General features: G+C 44.1%; 1 protein-coding gene across 1 annotated transcript; it reads left to right on the forward strand.

The window, feature by feature from the left end:
• Positions 1-17,160: 17,160 nt before the first annotated feature.
• Positions 17,161-26,586, forward strand: LOC114600205 (ly6/PLAUR domain-containing protein 2-like). Its single transcript, XM_028736049.2, has 3 exons — positions 17,161-17,469; positions 21,569-21,688; positions 24,547-26,586. Exons 1-3 carry the CDS (start codon positions 17,391-17,393, stop codon positions 24,756-24,758), a joined length of 411 nt encoding a protein of 136 aa, XP_028591882.2. The 5' UTR covers positions 17,161-17,390; the 3' UTR covers positions 24,759-26,586.

The raw sequence follows: 26,586 nt of genomic DNA on the forward strand, positions 1-26,586 counted from the left end.
TTCATGTTCAGAACAGTTGACACGGACCGTATCCTAGATGGTGTCTTGGACTAATATCTGGATTTTCATTGCAAGAAAACAAAGCCCAAATCAAAGAGGTCCTCACACTGGCTTACTAATAGCACAGGTGAAAAGGATATATGGGTCTTAGCAGACCACAAACTGAACAGGAGTCAGCAGAGTGATGCAGCAGCAAAAAAAAGTGAATGCTGTTCTAGCCTGCATCAACAGAAGTACAGTGTCCAGGTCAAGGGAACTCATTGCGAGGACGTTCTTTATGTATGCTACCACAGCAGCAAGGATTCTTTTAGCAAAGTATTGGAAGACATAAGAACTACCCACGCTGGAAGAATGGCAGACAAAGGTGATCGACTATATGGGACTGGCAGAGATGACTGGCAGAATCCGTGACCAAGGGAAAGAGATTGTGGAAGAAGATTGGAAGAAATTTAAAACATACCTTAAAAAATGTTGTAAAATTGATGAGTGCTAAAATGTCAAGGGATTGGGAAATAGAGAATTGCAGCTGTAATTGATAAGTTAGAGAAGAACCATAAAAGAAAATGATTTGAATAATCAGTTAAAGGGGGGAGTTGCCGAAGAAATGTAAAAACAAGGATGCAGAAAAGGGGAGGCATGGGGAAGTCCGGGAAGAAAGGTATAGGAAAAGAGGGTTATGAAATTATACATGTTAAATGTTTGTTTGTTTATGTATTGTATATTGTTTGTGTTTATTTTGTGTTTGGAAAATCAATAAAAATCATTATAAAAAACAAACAAACAAGGGAACTCATTGCGCTACTCTATTCTGCCTTGGTCAGACCTCACCTGGAGTTCTGTGTCTAGTTGTGGGCAACACAGTCTAAGAAAAATATTGACAAGCTGGAAATTGTGCAGGGTGGGAATGTTCAGGGAGGCAGGAGAGGATATATTGTTTATTAATATCCTTCTTAACTTGTGCTAGCAAGGTCCTTTTCCTAGCAGAGTTTCACATTCCCCTGAGCCAGCGTGGTGTAGTGGTTAAGAGCGGTAGTCTCGTAATCTGGGGAACCGGGTTTGCGTCTCCGCTCCTCCACATGCAGCTGCTGGGTGACCTTGGGCTAGGCACACTTCTCTGAAGTCTCTCAGCCCCACTCACGTCACAGAGTGTTTGTTGTGGGGGAGGAAGGGAAAGGAGAATGTTAGCCACTTTGAGACTCCTTAAGGGGAGTGAAAGGCGGGATATCATATCCAAACTCTTCTTCTTCTTCTTTAAACGCACAGCGAATAACTGGTTTCAGGCTTGTGTAAGCCTCCTACTATTAGGTTCCTGGTAAGTTCCTTTTTATCCTGCTTAAAAGAATAAACACTCCACAATCTTGTTTAAAGTATATAAAAGAAGTTTACTCACATTCAGTTCACAGTTGGATGCCTGAAGGCAGACTTAGTTACAAAGTATATACATGTGGATCTATCCCCTATGGAGATAATCCCAGTGTCCTTTGCTGGAAGCCAACAGAGCATCTCTAGCTAAAAAGCTGCTCCAATGATGGAGGAAGTCAAAGAGAGAGAGAGGGAGCTACGTGCCTCGTGCTTTTGTTACCTGGACAGGTAAGGTCACACCCACCTCTAGTCACATGCAAAGGAAGTATATCCCAGCCAGGGGCTAACAGGGAGTTTTTGACTGGATGGACCAAACATTCCCCCGCATGTCCACTCTAGGAAAACAAGGAATGCTGTACTTGGCTGCTACTTATGTGTCAAGTCCCACACAGGGAAGGGCGACCAGGATGGTCAAGGGACTGGAAACCAAGCCTGACGAGGAATGGTTGAGGGAATTGGGGATGCTTAGCCAGGCGATGTGAAAGCCATTTTCAAATCTCTGAAGGGCTGTCACATGGAGCACTTTTTCTTCTTCTTCTTTTTTTTTTTTTTATTTATAAAATTTTTTTATTGGTTTTACAAAATTTTTAAAGGAAACAAACAAACACTAAAAGTGACAAACATACACGTATAGTTTCAAACAAATTTTCATAAACCTCTTTTCTTGGACTTCCCCATACCCCCCCTCTCTGCATCCCAATGTCCATAATTCAACTAGCAACTCCCCATTGTTACTTTCCATTCTCTATCATCTTAATCCTCTTTTATAATTCTGCCCTTATATCCTGTACCCCTTTGTTTCTGGGAACCACAACATTTTAACATTCATTAAGTTTATAGTAGTCCTTAAGATAACTTTTAAATTTTGTCCATTCTTCTTCCACCGTCTCTTTTCGTTGGTCACGGATTCTGCCTGTCATCTCAGCCAGTGTCATATACTCCATCACTTTCATCTGCCATTCTTCCAGAGTGGGTAGATCTTGTGTCTTCCAATACTTTGCGATGAGTATTCTTGCTGCTGTTGAAGCGTACATGAAGAAAGTTCTATCCCTCTTTGCCACCAATTGGCCGACAATGCCCAAGAGGAAGGCCTCTGGTTTTTTAGAAAAGGTACATTTAAGTACTTTTTTGATTTCATTATAGATCATTTCCCAGAAGGCCTTAATCTTCGGGCATGTCCACCAAAGGTGGTAGAAGGTACCTTCAGTCTCTTTACACTTCCAACATTTGTTATCGGGCAAATGATAAATTTTTGCCAGCTTGACTGGGGTCATGTACCACCTGTAAATCATTTTCATTATGTTTTCTCTTAAGGCATTACATGCCGTAAACTTAACACCGGTGGTCCATAACTGTTCCCAGTCAGCGAGCATAATGTCATGACCAATATCTTGTGCCCATTTAATCATAGCTGATTTCACCATTTCATCCTGTGTATTCCATTTCAGCAACAAGTTATACATTCTTGATAAATTCTTAGTGTTGGGTTCTAACAGTTCAATCTCTAGTTTTGATTTTTCCACCTGAAAGCCAATTTTCCTGTCCTGTTTGAAAAGCTCCATTATTTGATAATATTGAAGCCAGTTTTGTACTTTATGTTTCAATTTGTCATAGCTTTGTAATTTCCACTTATCTCCATCCTGTTCCAAAATTTCCCAATACTTCGGCCATCCGACCTCCATATTGAGTTTCTTTACTGCTTTAGCCTCGACTGGTGACACCCATCTAGGGGTTTTGTTTTCCAGCAGATCTTTATATCTCATCCATACTTTAAACAATGCTTTTCTAACAATGTGATTTTTAAAGGCACTATGCTGCTTAATTTTGTCATACCATAAATATGCATGCCAACCAAAAACATTGTTGAAACCTTCCAGATCCAAAATGTCTGTGTTCTCGAGGAGCATCCATTCCTTCAGCCAGCAAAAAGCTGCTGCCTCATAGTACAATTTTAAGTCCGGCAGGGCAAACCCCCCTCTTTCTTTAGCATCTGTCAATATCTTAAATTTAATTCTGGGCTTTTTGCCCTGCCAGACAAATTTCGAAATATCTTTCTGCCACCTCTTGAAACATTCCATCTTGTCAAGAATCTGCAAGGTCTGAAACAAAAACAACATTCTAGGCAATACATTCATTTTGATCACTGCAATTCGGCCTAACATTGACAATTTCAAATTCGACCATATTTCTAGATCTTTTTTAATTTCTGACCAGCATTTTTCATAGTTGTCCTTGTACAAATTCAGATTTTTAGATGTTAAGTAAACCCCTAGGTATTTCACCTTCTTAACTACTGTCAAACCTGTCTCCTCTTGAAATTTCTCCTTTTCCATGTCTGTTAGGTTTTTCCCTAAAACTTTAGTTTTTTGCTTATTCAGCTTAAATCCAGCTACCTGGCCAAACTGTTGTATTATTTCTAAAACCTTTTTCGTACTAGTGTTTGGCTCTTGCAAAGTCAATACTAAGTCATCTGCAAACGCTCTTAACTTATAATGTTTAGCTCCGACCTGCACTCCTTTGACCTGCTGGTCATTTCTTATCATATTCAGCAACACCTCCAGAACTGAGATAAAAAGTAATGGGGAGATCGGGCACCCCTGTCGTGTTCCTTTTTCTATCTTAAGTTCCTCAGTCACAACATTATTTACAATCAGTTTAGCTTTTTGTTCGGAATATATTGCAGCCATACCATTTTCGAAACCCTGGCCTACCCCCATCCCATGAAGATTCTTCCTCATAAAACTCCAAGAAATATTGTCAAAGGCTTTCTCCGCATCCACAAAGATCAATACTGCTTTAGTGTTTATATTCACCTCTAGCTTTTCCAAAATGTCTATTACATTCCTTACATTATCTGCCAGGTGTCTTTTAGGGAGAAAGCCTGCTTGGTCCTTATGAATCTTCTCCATCAACACTCTTTTAAATCTTTTTGCTAAAATGTCTGCAAAAATTTTGTAATCCACATTGAGCAATGATATTGGGCGGTAGTTCTTAAGTTGGGTCTTTTCAGTCTCTGACTTTGGTATGAGTGAAATATATGCTTCTTTCCACGATTCAGGTGCCCTTTTTCCCTCAAGGATCTCGTTACAAACTTCTCTTAATGGTTGAGCCAGCCATTCCTTCAGAGATTTGTAGTATCCGGAAGTCAGTCCATCTGGTCCTGGAGATTTGCCCAATTGCATATTCTGAATGGCAGCCTCTATCTCTTGTTCTGAAATTCTCTGGTTCAAATCCATCTTACTTTGGTGAGAGATATTTTGTAATCCATATTTTCCAAGGAATTTGTCTATATCTTCTTCATTTTGCGGGCCTTGAGTGTAGAGTTTTTTGAAGTAGCTTAGAAAGCAGTTTCTAATTTCATTGGGTTTAGAGATATTTTTCCCATCCACCTCTAGGCTTGTAACTGTGTTTAATTTCTGCCTTTTCTTCAGTTGCCATGCCAAAAGTTTGCTACATTTATTTGCTGATTCAAAAGTCTTTTGCTTCATTTGCTTTATCTTCCATTCAATCTCTTGGTTCATCAATTCCATATATTGTGTTTGATACAACTTAATCTCTCTTAAGATGTCCTGAGACTTTGGTTTTGTTCTTAATTTTTTCTCTCCTTCCTTTATCATTTCCAAAATCTTTTCTTTTTTCTCATTTTGTCTTTTCCTCTTTATTGAATTTTGTTGAATCAAAAATCCTCTCATCACCGCCTTACTTGCATCCCAGACCACTCTTTTCTCCACGTCGGTCCTCAGATTTATTTCAAAGTAGTCTTTTAGGGTCTTTTGGGCCTTCGTGAGAATCTCCTTATCTCGAAAGAGGGTGTCATTCATTCTCCATCTAAATTGACCAGTCATTGTGAGTTTCATCTCCATCTTCACGGCGTTATGGTCGGAGCAAGTTTTTGGGCAGATTTCCACTTTCTTAATCCTTGGGGCCATTCCACTAGTAATCCAGATTTGATCGATTCTGGTCCAGGTCATCATTGCTTGGGAGAAGAAAGTTCCCTCTCTCTCCAGAGGGTTCCTTGTTCTCCATATGTCTATCAAGCCCATATTTTCTGTCATTTCAAAAAAAGTCTTAGGGAGTCTCCCTTCCTTGCTAACTGTTAGTCTTTGTGCCTTGTCCATATTAGTGGAGACCACGCCATTCATGTCTCCCATAATTATCATATTGTAATCCAAATGGTCAGTCAGGGTTTCATGAAGTCTCTTAAAGAAGTCAGATTTGCCTTCATTCGGTGCATAAATTCCAACCACTAAAAATTTTTCTCCTTGTATTTGTATCTCCACTGCCAAGTATCTCCCTTGTTCGTCCTTGAATATCATTTTTGGGGCCCATTTCTCTTTCACATATATTACCACTCCTCTTTTCTTAACTTTGTCTGATGAAATAAATTCTTGTCCTAGCCTTTTATTTGTGAGTAGTCTCCTGTGGGCTCTGGTTATGTGAGTTTCTTGTAGACATATCAGGTCCAATTGTTCTCTGTTCAATATATGAAATACTTGTCTTCTCTTCAAGGGCCCATTGAGCCCATTACAATTCCAACTAAGGAATTGCAAAGCCATCTTGTTGTTTTTCTAGACTCCTCCAACAGCTCCAAGTTGTTGCTCTTCTTCTGATGGTAGTGATTTTTGTCCGATCGAAAGATTCAAAATCTCCAATGCTCTCCTCTGTTCTGCAAGTGCGTCCACAGTCCCCTTCTGCAGGTCCTCCTGATTTCTTGCCAAAAATTTGTCCTTGTCTTGGATTGTCTTTATTTTCACCTTCTTTGCCTTGTAGTCAAATGACAGTCCTTGTGGGAACTCCCACCTAAAGCGAATGGAATTTTTCTTTAGCAGAAGAGCCAAATCCTTGTAGAAGTTTCTTAAATCCAAAATGTATTTTGGGATGTCTTTAAAGATCTGTACAGCTGAATTTCCAATTTGCAAGGCCTTTTCAAAGTGTAGTCCTAATATTTTGTCTCTTTCCTCCTTGGATCTGAGTGTGATTAAGCAATCTCTCGGGGTCTTTCTGTCTTGTTTTTTACCCAATCTGAAAGCTGTCGTGATTTTAAATTCGTCTTCCTCAAGGTCCCAACACTCCACAAACTCCCGTGTCAGATATTCCACAAGATTGTCTCTTTCATTCTCCGGAATCAGTCTTAATTTCAAGTTTCTCTCTTTTCTCTGTAACTCCCACAAGGCCAAAGTCGCATCATGCTCATAAACCTTCTTAGCAATCGGCTCTAATTTCTCCTGTGTCTCTCCAGCAGTAGCTTTAGCATCTTCAGCTATTTGGCGCGTAGTAGCGTTTTCCTCCACCAATTTATTTATGGATTCTGTATTCTGGTTTAATCTTACTGATATTTCTGTTAATTTTTGTGTATTCTCTGAAGTCTGTTTTGTCAAAGACTCCAGAGTTTGATTTATCTTGAGAAGAGCATCTGTCAAAGCTTCCATAGAAGCGGCTGTTCCTTTATCTTGTCCTGTTGTTCCTGCTGATCCGGCTGTTACGCCTGAAATTGAGCCTCTTTTCTTTGTCTGTTGCTGCTGCAGCTGTTGTTGTTGTTGTTGCTTGGTCTTAGCTCTTGTAACAATCTCTTCTTGTGAGCCACTCATGTCAAGGTCAGTTCCCACGGGATTTATCCTCCGTTGGGAAATTCCACTGTCCTAGGCCGTGCCGGACTTTACTTTATCCTCTAGAGGGAGCAAATCAAAATGGCCACAGAACAAAGTAACAAATACGAAGACAAAGGAGAATGTCCAAAGATGTAAAAAAGGAGATTAACACAGTCAAAGTCAATGTTACTAAAAACTTATAACTTCAGATTGCCACAGTTGCCCAATTTATATTGCTTCTTCTTGTAATATATTGTAGCCAGGCACTGTGAAAACTTTGTATCAAAGTATCACTTTGCAGGGAAAAGTCAGTTCAGTGTCCTAAGAAGGCAGACCGTTTCATGCTTTCAATAAGTGAGACAGTAGAGGTTTTTTACTTCAAAAGAATCGTGCAGTTATTAATCTCATTCACCTCCCCTCTGCCCTGCTAGCTAGAGGGGAGATCAAAGGTCTAAATGTCCGGTTTAGCTGATCAAAGAGCGGGTTTCAACGGATGCAAGTCTAGAGTTCCGTTGCTTTCACTTTCATGCAGTCGGGGGGAGGCAGACTTCCTTGATTTAAATCTCCCCGTTTTTAGCCCAATTTGCTAAATTTAAAAGGTCCCGATTATTCTCCAGCTCCTACTCACGGGAATTCAGTCCAAATTTTCTTTTCAGGAAGAAGTCGGCGCTCTCCGCTTATGGCGACGCGGCTTCACTTCGCAGGCTGGGTAGCGACTCTCAGCACCGCGCTCACTCCCGATGTCGATCCGTAGCCTTTAAAAAGGCTCTTTCACGGTACCGGGGGGCGCAAAGGTGCCCACCGAGTCTCCTTGCTCTCAGGCTTCAGCGCCTGGGATTTTAGGGGTCCCCCGCTCGCCGTAGCGGGTAAGACCCGAACTTGCGAAGCAGTCCTTCTCCGGAGCTCGGAGGTAGGACCGCCATTAAGCGCTGGCACCGACCGGAAGTCCTCCACTTTTTCTTCTTCTGTACCGGAGGGGAGGACCTGAACCAACAGATTCAAATCCTAAGAAAGGAGATTCCACTGCAACATTAGGAAGAACTTTCTGACAGCAAGAGCTCCTCCATGGAAGTGGAACGAACAACCATGGAAGGTGGTAAAATCTCCTTCATTGGAGGTTTTCAAAGAGTTTCCCTGTGAGTTCTGGAAAGAAGATGGTGCCTGATGCAAGTCTCCTGTGAGCCTCAGCAGAGTGAGTAAAGGTAAAGGGACCCCTGAGCATTAGGTCCAGTCATGGCCGACTCTGGGGTTGCGCCGCTCATCTCGCTTTATTGGCTGAGGGAGCCAGCGTACAGCTTCCGGGTCATGTGGCCAGCATGACTAAGCCGCTTCTGGCGAACTGGAGCAGTGCACGGAAACGCCGTTTACCTACCCGCCAGAGTGGTACCTATTTATCTGCTTGCACTTTGAGGTGCTTTCGAACTGCTAGGTTGGCAGGAGCAGGGACCGAGCAACGGGAGCTCACCCTGTCACGGGGATTCGAACCGCCGACCTTCTGATCAGCAAGTCCTAGGCTCTGTGGTTTAGACCACAGCACCACCCGCGTCCCTTCAGCAGAGTAAGTAGGAGCTTTTAAAAAATAAGGGGAAAAGACACACTCCCGGAAAACAGGCTTATATCTCAGCCAGATAAGGACTCCGGGAGTCGCCGGATGGCATTTTAAACATCCTCCCTTCCTTTGAGGCCCTTCTAAAGCCCCTTTGAAATCCCGCTGAAGGGATGAATGAGAAAAAATCAAAATTCCAAGTGGAAATATTAGAAGGAAAGAGTAAGTTTCTATCCAAAATGTACAATCAATTACTGGAATGGGATACAAAAGACGAGGAGGTGAAGGAGGTCATGATAAAGTGGGCCATAGATTTGGGATATAGTTTAGAATATGAGAGATGGGTGAAACTTTGGACTAAGGACATGAAATTTACAGCATGCGTTAGCCTCCGTGAAAATATGGAAAAAATGATGTATCGTTGGCATATTACTCCTGTTAAGCTTGGGAAAATGTACAAGACTGGAGACAAAAGATGTTGGAAATGTAAAAAAAAAGAGGGCGACTTCCATCATATGTGGTGGTCATGTGAAGAAGTGAAAAGGTTCTGGGGTTCTATCTATGATGAATCGAAAAAGATACTGAAATACACATTTCCTAAAAAACCAGAAGCATTTCTTCTGGGAATGGTCGGTGAGGAGATTAGAAAAGAAGACCAAACCATGTTCCAGTATGCAACGACAGCAGCAAGACTGCTGTTGGCACAGAACTGGAAATCATCTAAAATCCAAACTATAAGTGAATGGCAAAACAAGCTATTTGAGTACTCTGAGCTAGCAAAAATGACACAGAAGATCAGGCATCAGAGTAATAAAATCTTTATTAATGATTGGAACAAATTTATATCATACATGGAGAAAAACTTAGGTAATATTAAAATAACAGTAGGTGAATTATAGAATCTGCGAAGTAAAGATAAAGGTAGAAAGAAGGAACTGCAAGAAGGGTATCAATGGGATATAGCTTAAATCGCGGTGGAGGGAAGTCAGAATGATGTTATGATAATTAATACTTTCGGAGAAATGTATTTATGTCTTGATATTTTATTGTCTACATCTGTTTATTTTGCGATGTCTTTTTTTTTTTCTATTGTGATTTTAAAAGAGTGAATATTGGAAATAAAAGTTATTAAAAAAAAAAGAAAAGAAATCCCGCTGAAGGCATCTAAAACTCCTTGAGGTTATCTAGAACTATTTGAGGCTAATTACAACGCTCCGAGTTTCCTTCAAACAAAGCCCTCAAATATACAGACGGGACAAAGTAACCCAAATCTAGTCAGGGGATGGTACTCACAAGACAGAGTTATAAAGAAATGGGAATTTCTCTTATGCAAGTTGCAGAACGCCCCCCCCCCCCCGAAAAAAGCAGGCCAATATTTTATAATATTTCAAACAAAGCTGGGCTGGATGAATCCCAAGCCGGAATTAAGATTGCCGGAAGAAATATCAACAACCTCAGATATGCAGATGACACAACCTTGATGGCAGAAAGTGAGGAGGAATTAAAGAACCTTTTAATGAGAGTGAAAAAGGAGAGCGCAAAATATGGTTTGAAGCTCAACATCAAAAAAACCAAGATCATGGCCACTGGTCCCATCACCTCCTGGCAAATAGAAGGGGAAGAAATGGAGGCAGTGAGAGATTTTACTTTCTTGGGCTCTGTGATCACTGCAGATGGTGACAGCAGCCACGAAATTAAAAGACGCCTGCTTCTTGGGAGAAAAGCAATGACAAACCTAGACAGCATCTTAAAAAGCAGAGACATCACCTTGCCAACAAAGGTCCGTATAGTTAAAGCCATGGTTTTGCCAGTAGTGATGTATGGAAGCGAGAGCTGGACCATAAAGAAGGTTGATCGCCGAAGAATTGATGCTTTTGAATTCTGGTGCTGGAGGAGACTCTGGAGAGTCCCATGGACTGCAAGAAGATCAAAACTCTCCATTCTGAAGGAAATCACCCCTGAGTGCTCACTGGAAGGACAGATCCTGAAGCTGAGGCTCCAATACTTTGGCCACCTCATGAGAAGAGAAGACTCCCTGGAAAGGACCCTGATGTTGGGAAAGATGGAGGGCACAAGGAGAAGGGGACGACAGAGGACGAGATGGTGGGACAGTGTTCTCGAAGCTGCCAGCATGAGTTTGACCAAACTGTGGGAGGCAGTGGAAGACAGGAGTGCCTGGCATGCTCTGGTCCATGGGGTCACAAAGAGTCGGACACGACTAATCAACAAGAAACATGGAGAGCCTGGTCTGTTGACCGTACCTGGCATGGGAAGGATACGGAAGCAGACGGAGGAGGGGAAGGAGTCGATCTGGCGACTGAGCTACAACAAGCAACTTTAGAAAACCAGGTCCCTGAGGCCCGACTGGAGCAGGAAGTTTTCAAAGAGAGGTTGGGTGACCATCTGCCAGGGATGCTTCAGTTGTGATTCCTACATTGCAGGGGGTTGGACTAGATGACCCTTGGGGTCCCTTCCAACTCTGCAATTCTGTGATTCTCTGTGATGTTCCACATTGTCTATTAAGTGGCGGGCTGGGTGCTTATGAATGGATTTGTTGTGTGTGTGAGAGGGAGAGGTTGCATTTAAGCTTAGGGATTATTGTGTAAATTTCTCTGGTTATAATGCTATCCTCAGGTTCTAACGTTCCTCTTAAACTGCATGACCTTCTTTGTTACAGAACTGCTGCAGTTTATTTTATCTGATCCTGTTGTAAACCACTTTGATCTATGCCACTACATCACAAAAAATGTAAGTACAATGGTACCTCTGGTTAGGAACTTAATTCGTTCCGGAGGTCCGTTCTTAACCTGAAACTGTTCTTAACCTGAAGCACCACTTTAGCTAATGGGACCTCCTCCTGCTGCTGCTGCGCTGCCAGAGCACAATTTCTGTTCTCATCCTGAAGCAAAGTTCTTAACCTGAAGCACTATTTCTGGGTTAGCGGAGTCTGTAACCTGAAGCGTATGTAACCTGAAGCGTATGTAACCCAAGGTACCACTGTATTTAAGTAAATAAATAATAATAAAAACAAATGAAGGACAATTTCGATAGAAAGAGCAACGATAACAGCCAAAGTGCGTGGCACAAAGCTTTGCACCGAATCTCGATAAATAAACCAGGGATCAATAAATCCCTCTGCAAAAAATTTGAAGCTCTCTTTGCACTGGGAAGCCACTGATCCGCTCTGATCTTTCCATACCACCTCAGTAAAAATGGTTCGTCGTATCCACTAACAGGATTCTAGGAAGCTATCGCTGGGCACAAGATGCAGCAAAGCAGCTTTACACTGCAACGCGCTATTCCCAAACCGTGGGTGCACAGGATGAAAGCCTTAGGCTAAATGTTAGGAAACCATGATCACGGTGCAGCAAAAAGCTGCCCTCTGGCAGCTGCAGAACAAGAAAGGCCAAATCTCTGAAAATTCTCAGTAAAGGCACGGGAGATTTAGGCTGACTCAGCCACAGAAGGAAATGTTTTTCAACCCCAAAAGAGTAGGGTTGCCAGACCTCCCCTCCAGGGCTGACTTGATGCCTCTAGGTTTGCCTCACTATCCCCAGGTAGCAGCGCGAGGGCTTGAATCCCCAGGTAGAAGAGAACACATTGTATTTCTTTATTTTTATTTTTTTAAATAAGAAGACAGTGCCCAAAGCTTTCAAGCTTCAGACTGGTAGGAGCTGGCAGCAAATTATTGCCTGGTATCAAGAACTGAAGCCTCCATCTTTGCCTGGCTCCCTCCTGGCAAGTGGAGGGTTAAATATCCAGGTGAGCGAGACAGCCTTTAACCATAAAAACAGTTAACAAGAAGATTGTGCATGTAGCTTGCAAGTTTTAGCCTGGCAAGAACCAGCAGCAAATTATATATATTTATATATATATAAAATTTTCAAAGGTCTTTATTGAAACTTAACATATACACATAATAACCAAAATTCCCAATGATTCCCTCACATAAAATATAATATCTAAATTACAACAGCTACATAATTATACACAATTATAAAACCCACCCCCCACCCTCTACTTCCCTCCACAGCAATTCAACTTCTTTATATCTCTTTCTACATTTCCCCCCTTGCATTCTATAATAAATTATTTTTGTTAAATTCTGCTTTGTTATTGCTTAAATTTTTTATTCTAAGCCTGTCAACATGTCATTTTTAGAACAATATCTTGACATATAATCTTCGAAATGCTTCCACTCCATTCTTAACTTTTGGTTTGATTGATATCTTATAATTGAAGTTAATTTTGCCAATTCTATATACTCACTTAATTTACAAATCCACTCTTCCTTTGTTGGTATGGCCTGAGATTTCCATTTAGTAGCAATCACTACCCTGGCAGCTGTTGTTGCATATAAAAAGATTGTTTTTTTTCATATGTGGTATGTCTTTGCCCACCAACCCTAACAGATAAGCTTCGGGATTTTTTATCAAGGGTTTTTTAAGCATTTTCTTAAGTTCCTCATGTATTCTTCCACAAAACTTCTTTATTTCCTTGCAACCCCAACACATATGAATTATCATTCCAGGAAGAACCAGCAGCAAATTATAGTATAGGCACTCTGAAATCTTCCCTCCTCTGCTCCCCTTTCCCAATTAACCTCCATCGCCTGGGGCATCCCTAGTTCTCAGCTTTCGGCCCTGAAATTTCAGAATCTGGGATGCTTTTGACTTTTCAACCCTAGTAGTGTCCATTCCTTCTTCAAAGGCAGGTAGTGGAATTTCAAATACCTGGGTTGATGGTGTGGCTCCCTGCCCTCACATTTCAGTACACATATTTAATCTGATTTGGCTACATGACGGCGACTGAACACAAATGAGGGCAACTGGAAATGAGTTGGACCACCGAGGGCTATTTAAAACAAAGTCACTTTTTCACGAGAAACATCAAAAAGGGAAAGCGAGTGCTTGGTGTTTGCTTTTGCAGTGCTGAGGATGCTCACGAAAACCTCTCAAAGAGACCAGTAAGAATTTTAGGCACATAGGAAACTGCTGCAGACTGAGTCAGACCATCAACTAACCCCATGGATATTTTTACAAAATCGGGTGCCATCCCCACACTCTGCAATATCCAAGGGAGTTCCAGGCACTCACCCAGGGCCTGTGTTCTTTTGGAGAACAGAAGATGTGGCAGAGACGTCGTAGCTTTAAGAAATATGATTTATTCCACTGTTTACACCTTCAGTCTGCACGGAGGGAGTCCAGATCTCACAGCATGGTCATTTCCAGAAGGGCTTGTGCAGTCCTTGGGGTCAAAGGCATATCTCCCAGCCAGCCTTCAGCCAGCCTGCCCAAGATGGATCTTGGTTTCTCTTCCTCCTCCTCCTCCTCCTTCCCAGAACACCTTGCTAAAAACTCTCTTTTCCTGTCACTTTAAAGAAACACCCCTTCACCTTGGAAACCTCTGTCTCCCCAGGCCAAAGGATTCCTCTTGGATGGCCCATCAAGCAACAGATTAGCTGGTGGGGCTTCCTGTTTCTGGCAGTGGGAAATGGCTGATTCCCATATGATCGGATCCCAGCCATGCCGGTAATTCAGGGCTGATATGGGGGTAATTAGCCCTTGCACACTCCCCAGGGTGGGGGAGGACTGTCTCGCAGACCCACAAATTGTCCAAGATTCTCAGCTTGCATCAAGGTGCAAGCGGCAGGACACTGGGTCCCAGAGCACGGCACGGCTGGCACTCTCTGATGTCACTCTCATAGCCGGAAATATCTGTTTGATAAAATGATTGGATTTGGACAATAAACAGACATAGCCAGTACCGAAGAAGACTAAGGAAAAACCTGCAAAACTGTACAGTTCCTGGTGTTTAAGCTCGGATTTCAAAGAGATTCTTATCATGGCGTGTGGATTACGGAGGTGTTTGGTATGTCCTTTTTCTCTTCTTAACATCTACAATTAGTTTTCAATGCCGATAGATGTGTTAACAACAAAAAAATTAAATATGGAGGGAAAGAGAGTAACTTACGAAGATATATTAGTGAAAACAGAGAATGGATGGAAAATTAAACCATATGAGGAAATAAAAGATGGGTTTACAGGATGACTACAATATCATCAAGTGAATGGTTTATTAAAAGAAGATTTAAAAAAAGGGATATAGTGAGAAAAAGTCCAAATACCAAATAGATATCTTGGAGAGTAGAACAAAACTCCTGTCTAAAATGTATGATTACTTGCTGGAATGGGACACTAAGTAAGGTAAAGGTAAAGGTACCCCTGCCCGTACGGGCCAGTCTTGACAGACTCTAGGGTTGTGCGCCCATCTCACTCAAGAGGCCGGGGGCCAGCGCTGTCCGGAGACACTTCCGGGTCACGTGGCCAGCGTGACAAAGCTGCATCTGGCGAGCCAGAGCCGCACACGGAAACGCCGTTTACCTTCCCGCTAGTAAGCGGTCCCTATTTATCTACTTGCACCCAGGAGTGCTTTTGAACTGCTAGGTTGGCAGGCACTGGGACCGAACAACGGGAGCGCACCCCGCCGCGGGGATTCGAACCACCGACCTTTCGATCGGCAAGCCCTAGGCGCTGAGGCTTTTACCCACAGCACCACTAGTAAAAGAAGTTATGATAAAGTGGGCGGTCGATTTTGGCTATAATATTGAATACGACAAATGGGTTAAATTATGGAACGTAGGTATGAAATTTACAGCATGCTCCACCTTAAGAGAAAATTTAGGAAAAATGATGTACTGGTGGTACATCACCCCGGTTAAATTGGCCAAAATGTATAAATTGAGTAATAAAGCCTGTTGGAAATGTAAAGTAAAAGAATGGGGATCTCTACCACATGTGGTGGCAGTGTGAAAAGATGAAATTTTGGGGGGATTTAATATATAATGAACTGAAGAAACTTTTAAAGTATACATTCCTGAAAAAACCGGAAGCTTTTCTATTAGGGGTCATAGGGGAAGAAGTTAAGAAGGAGGACAATAAATTATTCCAATATGCTACTGCAGCAGCTAGAATACTGGTAGCTCAAAAATGGAAATTACAGGAGACCCCAACAATAATGGAATGGCAGGCTAAATTTTTTGAGTATACAGAATTAGCTAAAATGACCTACAGAATTCGAGACCAAAAAGGGACAAAGTTTGAAGAAGGGTAAATTTGTGGCATATATAAGATCTAACTGTAGAAGTCTAAAGACTACAGCAGGGTTGATATAAATCCTGTGATGTGTATGGAAGTTGAATACGAATCTACAAGAGAAGACATATATTAAGAAAACCGAAGCGGGAAGGAAGGAAGTCTGGGTGTGAATATACGCAGTGTAAATAAGATGACATAAAATGATGACTGTAAAAGATAGTTTTATTTTGTTTTATTTTTGTTTGTGAAAAATTTAATAAAAAGCAATTAAAAAATAATACAATTGGTTTTCAATGCCAAGCCTCATTAAGAAACTTATTTTTTTTTTAAAAAGAGTACAGATGGACTTTTATTTATAATTAAGCATTCAACTGCTCAGCTTTACTTAGACTTGAAAGACTTGATAAAGATAGAAGAAGAAACAAAGATGGCGCTTGTTAATATGACGCAGCACGGAAAAATGAGAATTCCTCCCTTTTCGAGAGAAGCAGGAAATATTTGCTGGCTGACTTTGTAATGACTGGAGATAACAATTTGGGACAACATACAGTGCAGCTGTTTGCAGAAGTTTTTCATTATGAGCGAGAGAGAAGGCTGAATGGATGTCTAGCAGCCCGCCCTCTAGGGCCCGGAGGGGGGATTGCGCCTTATATCTGTGGAATACAGCTCATTTACATTGCATTATTGCATACAGTATACTTTACAATGTGGAAGCTACTATGTTATTAAATCTCAAACGAAAAGCTTGGACAACAGCTCGGATTGGAAGATTAGAATGGAGTCAGGGAAAGCTGCGCTGGCAAATAGACAGTTGAAAAAATATATATACACAAATAAAGCTGTATTTGACGGACAAAAGGATGTATGATTTCTGCCGATACTGAGAAACATAGAGCCAGGGATAGAGAACTTTAAAGCGTTAAGATCAGAAAGCGGATAATATGAAAACAATGAGAAGAGGCAGGAATGAAGATTTGGAGATATACTTCAAAGGTCCAGACTACGGGGAGCCCGGAAAAATTAATAATTACAATTTGGACTATAATAGGTCATTAAAAAATTTTTTTAGTTTATTATTTTTAATTGGATTATGATTCGGATATGTTGATTGGCTGTTTTTATTAGAAAATCAATAAAAATGATTTAAAAAAACAAAACAAAACAGATTAGCTGGTTTGCAGAAGCCAGCCCAGGGATTCCTTGTTTGGCACAGTTCTGCAGGTTGTACATTCATCCATATCCCAGCTAGTCAAAATCCTACCATTTATTAATTTCTAGGGTTTGGGGGGAAAGCCCCCCAATCTATAACAATGTCTTCTTTCTCCACAATTGGCAGCAGTGATGCTCCAGTTTTTTACAGAAGAGATTTTAAACATCTTTTTGAGTTCGTTGCATATTATACCCCCAAATTCCCTTATTTTCTTCTTAAAATTAATAAAGCAAATGATCAAAGCATAAAACAAATGTCCGTGGATCAGTGAAAGGCAAAGAAACCAAGGCCCCAAGGCGGAGCAGGAATTCAGAGAGACCCCTGGGGGGGGGTTAGGTAGCAAATTCCCAGCAGATGTGGGGCAGAATAAACCAGGCAGGTGTGTTTGCTTTTGGTTTCAGGTAGCTTAATCCTCTCTAGACTGAAAGGGAACTTGTTTTTTTCGGCACAATATTGTTTCAGAGAGGAGGGACATGATAGGTTGGGAGAAAAACATCAACAACCCACCATTGCCGTGAGAGTAAAAGGCAGAGAATCAAAATTCTGCCTTTGTCCGGGCTGTCGACCGGCAAAACTGGAATGCTGAGATGGTGAGGCATTGCTCAAGAAGCAGGATGAAGGTGTTTCTGACTGCATTGCTGGCTACTCTTTGGTGTGCTGAGTTTGGTAAGGCCCCTTTTATTTACGCAGATCCTTTTTTGATGTTTCAGCTGGCTGAGAGTTAAATTGAGGGAGTGGGGGATCTTTAGCCCTGGAGAAGAGGAGACCGAGAGGTGCTAGGAGAGCCATCTTCAAATATCCATGGAAGATGGAGCAAGCTTGTTTTCTCTTGTTCTGGAGGGCAGGACCTGAACCAATGGCTTCGAATCGTAGGAAAGGAGATTCAGAATAAACACCAGGAAGAACTTTCTGAGGGTAAGAGTTGCTTCCCAGCGGAACGGACTCCCTCAGAAGTGGGCTCACCTTGGCAGGAAAGTCAGGCTGCTTTCCCTTGGAACTTTGTTGTTTAGTGGTTTAGAGTCCCATTAAGTTAAATAGGGTTTGCAGACCGATCTTATACAGTGGTACCTTGGGTTAAGAACTTAATTCGTCCTGGAGGTCTGTTCTTAACCTGAAACTGTTCTTAACCTGAAGCACCACTTTGGCCAATAGGGCCTCCCGCTGCCGCCATGCCGCTGGAGCACAATTTCTGTTCTCATCCTGAAGCAAAGTTCTTAACCCGAGGTACTATTTCTGGGTTAGCGGAGTCTGTAACCTGAAGCGTATGTAACCTGAAGTGTATGTAAGCCGAGGTACCACTGTATATGTTTACTGAGCAGTAAGTTCCAAGGGACGCGGGTGGTGCTGTGGGTTAAACCACAGAGCCTAGGACTTGCCGATCAGAAGGTTGCCGGTTCGAATCCCCGCGATGGGGTGAGCTCCTGTTGCTCGGTCCCAGCTCCTGCCCACCTAGCAATTCGAAAGCATATCAAAGTGCAAGTAGATAAATAGGTACTGCTCCGGCGGGAAGGTAAACGGCCTTTCCGTGCACTGCTCTGGTTTGCCAGAAGCGGCTTAGTCATGCTGGCCACATGACCGGAAGCTGTACGCCGGCTCCCTCGGCCAATAAAGAGAGATGAGCGCTGCAACCCCAGAGTCGGCCACGACTGGACCTAATAGTCAGGGGTCCCTTTACCTTTACCTTAAGTTCCAAGGGACGGACGGACCCTTGGAACTTACTGCTCAGTAAACATATATAGGATCAGTCTGCAAGCCCTATTTAACTTAATGGGACTTGCTGCTAGGGAAGCATTCATACGATTGGGCTTTAAGTCCCATTGAGCGCTATAGCAGGGCTTTTAAAAGAAAAAAGAAGATTAAGATATGTCTCTAAGATCATAAGGGGTGGTAGTTTTCACCTGTTGACTGTTCAGTGTCCTTGCCAGGTTGCATGGCTAAGATAGGCTTGCCATATGTCCGGAATTTCCCAGACATAGCCAGGATTTTGCCGCTAGAAACAATCAGAGCGGAAATCGCTGAAATGCACGGGGAAATCCAGCCAGTATGGAAACTCACGTTGGAATGTCAGAAGTGTAGATTTTGGCGAATTTTCTTAAAAATAGGTCAAAAACTTCAATGGCTTTTGATTGAGAGTTCGCAAAAAAACAAAAAAAGCTCAACAACTTTGGGCAACAACAACAACAACAACTTTTGTGTCTGGATATTCACTTTTTGGAATATGGGAACCCTCAGCTAAGAGGAGGAAAGCCTTTTCTGGTTCACCTCTGGCAGCAAAATGTCTTGATCTGGCCCTGCAGATCCCTTAGTTTTTTTTTAAAAGAGGCACGGCAATATCTCTCTGCTGCTGCTCTGAACAGAGATTGCATCTGCGCTGCTGAGATTGTTTTAGTAGGCAGAGCAGACTATTGGTGATTTTGAACGTGGGACCCTTCTGCATTTGAGGAAGATGCTCTCATTGCCCCTCAGATACAGCCCTTTCTTTTTATTTTTAATTTTTGCCTCAAATCAGAAACTCTGTGAATCCGGGACTGTCCCTGGAAAATAGGGGCAATAGGAGGGTCTGTAAATGTGAAATGAAATGCAACTTCCCTCTCCCACTTTGCACTGAGTTAAGTTGTTTTATGCTGCATTTTGTGTGAGATTTGGGTAGCCTTTTCCTTTGACGTTCTTAGGAGCCTCCGTTTCATCCAGTGTGCAAGGCAGCTTACAGGACAATAAAAACCAGCAGAGTAATAAAATCCTGTACACACAAACCACAAACTAAGCAGCTCTAAGGATCTGATTCAGAGCTTGGCACACAGATTTTCTGCTGGGTGTCAGCTGTTATGTAAATCTGCAAGGAACCACAGGTGCTGTGGACAGAGTTGGCCAGCTGGAAATCCTCACTAAGGCGGCCAAGAAACACCTGATCTCTCCGCATTATCTTTAGATGCTACGGAATGCTAAAAGAAAGTTTGTTTTTAACAATATCCAAACGATACCCGGCCCCAGTTAAGCTAAGTTTCATCTATGTCCACCTTACGGGGTCTTGGTGTTCGGAACAGAGGAGGGATTCATTTGGTCCAAGTCCAATGCTCCGAAATGTGCTTGTGGACAAGAATACGCATTTCTCTGGATTTTGCAGTGCATGTACAGTGCTCAAAAAGCATGCACAAAAAGAGCATCTTACGCAACAGGTGTGCATAAAACGCGCATTTCATTAGCGAACCATAGCTGTCAACTTACAGATTTGAAAATAAGGGACCAGCAGCCTCAAAAATAAGGAATCAGCAACCAAAATAAGGGGTTTTCCCAGGACAGGTATGTTCAACTTCTGAGCCCCTCCAAGCCAAAGGCAGAAAGCTCAGCCAGCAGCCAAATGAAGCCTCAAGCGGTGGTTTCCACAGCGCAGCAACCCAGCAAAGGGGATGCAGCAAGGAAAACCACCGTCACCTCTCCGCTGGGAAGCGCTGAGCAAAGGCGAGTCCCCAGGCAATGCGGCCGATTTGATCGGCACAAGGCATGCAAGCTCCACCCCCCAGTCGTTCTTAGACTCCTTATTGGGTGAGCAACGCAGCCAAGCAACACAGTTGGAGCCTCCCTCCTCCCTGGCCGGCAGGGAGGGAGGGAGAGGAGCTGCTTCCTTTGAAACCTGGGAAATTTAAGGGACATCATCAATCCGGGACAGCAGAGGGGAACGGTGCTGGGATAAGGGAGTTTCCCGCCAAATAAGGGACAGTTGACAGCTATGTAGCGAACGCTCCCATCAGGCCTGGCCAGCAAGGGATGATGGGAGTTGTAGTCCCACAAATCTGGTAGAGAGCCGCAGGTTCCCCTTTCCTGGCCTGTTGATGATACAGAACTAGATACACCATCACTAACCTGACTGTGTAAGGGAGGTTTGTACGTTCCTATGAAGTTAGGAGCTGAAGTGCTGAAAATGCACATAAATTTGTAAGCTTTGGAGGGGTTTTTTTTCTCTTTGGTAACACCCCAAAACCCAGTGTTTCTTCGTGTCTTTCATTTTGTCTTTTGGAAAGGGTAACACCCTACGTTGACTGCCATGTCTTCTTTGCCTAATATCCTGAAATGGGCATTCACCTCTGCTCCAATGGGAATTTCCTCCCCTAAGGCTAAACACAGCACAGGTAGAAGTGGAAGTGGGAGTCTTCCTTCGAAACGTGGCTGGAGAGGGAAGAGCTAAATATCTTCTCCTCATGCTCTGTGGTCCTGTGGTCTAAACCACCAAGCCTCTTGGGCTTGCCGATCAGAAGGTTGGCGGTTCGAATCCCTGCGACGGGGTGAGCTCCCGTTGCTCTGTCCCAGTTCCTGCCAACCTAGCAGTTCCAAAGCACGCCAGTGCAAGTAGATAAATAGGTACTGCTTCGGCAGGAAGGTAAATGATGTTTCCATGTGCTCTGGTTTCCGTCACGGCGTCCCATTGCACCAGAAGTGGTTTAGTCCTGTTGGCCACATGACCCGGAAAGCTGTCTGTGGACAAACGCTGGCTCCCTTGGCCTGAAAGCGAGATGAGCGCCGCAACCCCATAGTCGCCTTTGACTGGGCTTAACCGTTCAGGGGTCCTTTACCTTGTCTTACCTTGGTCCTCATGCACCCCCTTCCCAAAGGCTTATCTTTAAATAGAAGAAAACCGCACAATTAAAGGGACCTCTAAGCTGGCTCTCAGCTTTTCAAAATTGAAAACAGGTTTGAGCGTTGAGCAAGAAAGTAGACCTGCGGGCAACTTGTGTTAGTAAAGATTTTTCTGTCACCCTTTCCCCTACAGCCCAGGCTTTGCGGTGTTATTCTTGCCCGGAGCCGATAACGGCTGTAAAATGCATGAAGGTGGACAACTGCTTGCAGAATGAGACCATGTGCAAGACTACCATGTACTCGCGTGAAGAAGGTGAGAGACTTGGCTGCGTTCTCCTTCCACTCTCTGAGAGAGCCTGCCTCTGAACACCTGGGCTGGGGTTGCCAAACGGGAGAGCGTGGTTGAACTCAAGTCCTGTTTGTGGAGTTCTCATGTTGGCATTTGGCTAGAAACATAAGAAGAGTCTGATGGACCAGTGCAATGGCTCACTCAGTCCAGCATCCTTGTTCTCACAGGGGCTGAGCAGATGGCCGTGAGAAACCTGCAAGCAGGATTCGAACACATAACAAAATATAAATAAATTTTTATTTATACCCCGCCCTTCCCGGTTTAGAAAACCGGGCTAAGGGCGGCTAACAACAAATTTAAAACACTTAATTGATGCAACAAAAAACAGTATAAAACATGAATAACAATAAATTCAGAATTAAAAAATCAATTTAGGGGGGGGATCCACCCAATAAACATTAGATGATCACCAGGGCTAGCTGGCTAAATTGGTCCTATTTGGGCCAGCGAGACCAGGGGAGAATTAGCTGTGGGGTCTCAGAGCGGGTGATCTTCATAAAAGGGGAGGGGGAGGGAAGGAAGGAGAATAAAAGATCAGGCTAAGTTCAGATTGAAAGCAAGGCAGAATAGCTCTGTTTTACAGGCCCTGTGGAAGGAAGTTAAATACTGCAGGGCCCTGGTCTTGTGGGACAGAGCATTCCACCAGGTCAGAGCCATCACTGAGAAGGCCCTGGCCCTGGTGGAGGATAGTCTGACTTCCTTAGGGCCCGGGACCTCTAAGCTATGATTATTTGTGGACCTTAAGGTCCTTTGCGGGGCAGACCAGGAGAGGCGGTCCTGTAAATACGAGGGCCCTGAGCCATACATGAGTAATCTACCTTCAAAATCATTGCTGCCTCCAGCTGTGGAGGCAGGACATTGGCATCATGGTTAGTAGTCATCAACAGCCCTCTCCTCCATGACACGGTTGACACTGTGGTCTAAACCACTGAGCCTCTTGGGCTTGCCGATCAGAAGGTTGGCGGTTCGAATCCCTGTGACGGAGTGAGCTCCCGTTGCTCTGCCCCAGCTTCTGCCAACCTAGCAGTTCAAAAGCACACCAGTGCAAGTAGATAAATAGGTACCGCTGCGGTGGGAAGGTAAACAGTCTTTCCATGCGCTCTGGTTTCCATCATGGTGTTCCATTGCGCCAGAAGCAGTTTAGTCATGCTGGCCACATGACCCAGAAAGCTGTCTGTGGACAAATGCTGGCTCCCTCGGCCTGAAAGCGAGATGTGCGCTGCAACCCCATAGTCGCCTTTTACTGGACTTAACCGTCCAGGGGTCCCTTACCTTTACCTTAACCTCCATGAATTTGCCGAATCGTTTTTTAAAGCCATCTAGCTTGGTGACCATCACTGTCTCCTGTGGAAATGAGTTCCATAGTTTGTGCTGTGTGCAGAAGGACCTTCTCTTATCTGCCCTGAATCTTCCAACATTCAGCTGTGCTGGACTGGGGTGGTGGTGGATCTTGGCCAGATCCAGCAGTTTTCTTCCTATATAAATGGTCTAGTCATTAGACTATCGACGGGGAAGGACATGGTGGACCTAGAATCATCTGGTGCAGGATATCAGTAGCTACTAGCCACAAAGGCCTACCTTGACTGTTGGAGCCAGTATTACCAGCTGTGAGGAATGAGGGTGGGGGTCTGCATTGCTGCTGTGCTCAGGTGGGCTTCTCATACGGTCTTCTAATTCCCAACATACCCACCCAGCCTCCAAACCACCTCCTCTTAAGAGGTGCTTTCTTATAATAATTTAATAATAATAATTTATTAGGGACGCGGGTGGCACTGTGGGTAAAAGCCTCAGCGCCTAGGGCTTGCCGACCGAAAGGTCGGCGGTTCGAATCCCCACAGCAGGGTGCGCTCCCGTTGCTCGGTCCCAGCGCCTGCCAACCTAGCAGTTCGAAAGCACCTCCGGGTGCAAGTAGATAAATAGGGACCGCTTACTGGCGGGAAGGTAAACAGCGTTTCCGTGTGCTGTGCTGGCTCGCCAGATGCAGCTTTGTCACGCTGGCCACGTGACCTGGAAGTGTCTCCGGACAGCGCTGGCCCCTGGCCTCTTAAGTGAGATGGGCGCACAACCCCAGAGTCTGTCAAGACTGGCCCGTACGGGCAGGGGTACCTTTACCTTTACCTAATAATTTATTATTTGTACCCCGCCCATCTGGCTGGGTTTCCCCAGCCACTCTGGGCGGCTTCCAACAAAGATGAAAGATACACTAAAATGTCACATATTAAAAATTTCCCCGAACAGGGCTGCCTTCAGATGTCTTCTGAATGTCAGGTAGATGTTTATCGCTTTGACATCTGATGGGAGGGCGTTCCACAGGGCGGGTGCCACTACCGAGAAGGCCCTCTGCCTGGTTCCCTGTAACTTGGCCTCTCGCAGTGAGGGAACCGCCAGAAGGCCCTCGGAGCTGGACCTCAGTGTCCGGGCAGAACGATGGGGGAGGAGACGCTCCTTCAGGTATACTGGGCCGAGGCCGTTTAGGGCTTTCGAGGTCAGCACCAACACTTTGAATTGTGCTTGGAAACGTACTGGGAGTTATCTCTGCAAGAGTTGGGTTAGATCTCCAAGGTCTTTCCCCAACCGCAGAGAATCCTAGCACTGCAGAGTTGGAAGGGCCCCGATCCCCCGCAATACATGATTTGGAGATTCTGAACCCCCTTGTTCCCTTACCCCATTGGCAGGGTATCCACAGCCTCGACTTCCCAGTTGTGCAAAAATTCACAACTGCACAGGGGAGGCACAGAGGACCGTGTACCTGCTGCAGCATGGTGGATTTCGGAGAGGGGTGGACGACAGGGACTGATCTGTCTTGCCACTTGTGTTTGCAGTGTACCCATTCCAGGGCGATTCCACCGTCACGCGGTCTTGTTCTTCGAGGTGCATTCCGTCCGACGTGGATGGGATTGGCTTGACTCGCCCGGTGACCTGCTGCAACACGGATCTCTGCAACCACGATGGAGCAGCCAGCGTGCAGATCAGCTACATCACGGTGGGGACCTCAGCTGCTTCCTTCTTCATCCTCCTCCGGCCTGGACTGTGATTCAGATGGCAAAGGCAGAAGATCTATGTGTGTGTGCAAACGACAACTCCTTGATCAAGCCCCGCTTGGCTTTGCTATCTCAGTCGGGCTGTGTACCTCTCTCTTCTCCTGCAATGGCAGTCTCCTCTTCTCATCAGGCGAAGAAAACGGGGGGCGAAAATGCTTTGCGCTGTGAAAAGTGCCGGCCTGCCTGCTCCTCCTGGCCGAAAAGAGAATCAGAGACCTGGTGCTTCAGTATTTTGGTGGTGCCAGTCAGCCCTTTGCTCAGCTCATCGTCTCTGATTCTGCCTTTCGTGCCTCCCCCCATGTTTAGAAAACACAGTTCCAAGCAGTTTCCCCCTTGCCCCACTCCTTTCCCAGGGAAAACCTGCTCTTTAGCTCTAAATCAGAACAAACAGCAATTCACGGAAAACCCAAATGGCTGTTGTCTCCGATTGAGGACTAAAGAGCAGTTTTCCCCAGGGAAAGGCAACGAGACTTTCACATGACTTGTATTTTTATCATATTGTTTTCTAGTTACCGTATTTTTCGCTCCATAAGACGCACCCTTTTCTTCCTAAAAGGTAAGGGGAAATGTCTGTGCGTCTTATGGAGCGAATGCGTGGTCGCTGGAGCGGAATTGCCCAGGGGCAAAAAGCAGATCATGCTCTCTTTTTTTTCTTTCTTTTTTTTTGAAAGAGGAAAGTGGGTGTTGAAACAAAGCCGCTGATTGTTTGCCATCGGGGAGAGAGATAAGGGAGGCTAGAGATAAAGGAGGATGCCTGGGAGGGGAGGGAGGTAAAAGCACATGGATCCTCAGGATTTTTGCATTGGGTCACCCCAAATTCACCATCAGATCACATAGCATGTCCATGGCTACAACCTGCACCCAAAAAAATCACGCATCCACTGTTTCGTGGGGCCGCAATGGTGCAAAAACATGGTTACAAAGCATGGATCCACATGGATCTTCAGGATTTTTGCATTGGGTCACCCCAAGTTCACCATCAGATCACATGTCTGTGGTCACAGAATGAACCACAAAAGTCATACATCCACTGTTTCACTCTGAATGTTTTTTTTCCTTTTTTTCCTCCTCTAAAAACTAGGTGCGTCTTATTGTCAGGTGCGTCTTATGGAGTGAAAAATACGGTAATTCCTCCCTGGGTCTGAGAGCTTTTCTCATTGTTCCATGACTGTGCCTTGAGAAAACCCTGCTGCACTGAAGCTCCTTTAGCAGCAAAACCTTTCTTTGGATTTCCTGTGCATCCGATAAGATTAAGGTCAGAGTTTCGCAAAGCCCAGCTGCGGAGCATCGAGAAAATCTCCCGGACCTGGGGAAATGAATCGCTACAGAATGCAATAAAAATGCAGGTCAAGCGGAAATGTGGCTGAACACTTAGTCTTAAAGATGTGCCCTTATGCACACCTGATCACGGCTCCCAATAGCCAATCAGGATTCCGAGAGCAGTCACCAGAACTCATCTTAAAATCCCCTTAAAATCTTCCTTCTGAATGTGAGGCTGTCCGAAATGGATCTGTTGCATGTAGATACATTGGGGACGGGCTTTGCATGATTCTCTTTTTATGCATGAAGTACCCTTCCAGAAACCCTCTCCTCTTTATCAATCATTTATCCTAACTTGTTGCACGACGCTTATGCTGAAATTACACGATGCCCCCGTTTTTGTCGAACGCTTACCGCGATCTGTTTGCAGGCAGTTTATACAACAATGAGCAATACAACATCCTGATTTACTTGTGTGGATAGATTATATGTCTCCTTCGGGAGGTAGGGCAGGATGTAAACCGAATAAATAATAAAAAATTCCCATTGATCAGGAAATTA

The sequence above is a fragment of the Podarcis muralis genome, chromosome 8 (genome assembly GCF_964188315.1).
Source record: "Podarcis muralis chromosome 8, rPodMur119.hap1.1, whole genome shotgun sequence".
Classification (NCBI taxonomy): domain Eukaryota; kingdom Metazoa; phylum Chordata; class Lepidosauria; order Squamata; family Lacertidae; genus Podarcis; species Podarcis muralis.

Bases quoted from the DNA above. Each gene is read 5' to 3' on its own strand.
- LOC114600205 (XM_028736049.2), top strand. From the start codon at position 17,391: ATGGTGAGGCATTGCTCAAGAAGCAGGATGAAGGTGTTTCTGACTGCA. The intron at 17,470-21,568 runs GTAAGGCCCCTT...TTTCCCCTACAG, and splicing joins TCTTTGGTGTGCTGAGTTTG to CCCAGGCTTTGCGGTGTTAT. The intron at 21,689-24,546 runs GTGAGAGACTTG...TTGTGTTTGCAG, and splicing joins CATGTACTCGCGTGAAGAAG to TGTACCCATTCCAGGGCGAT.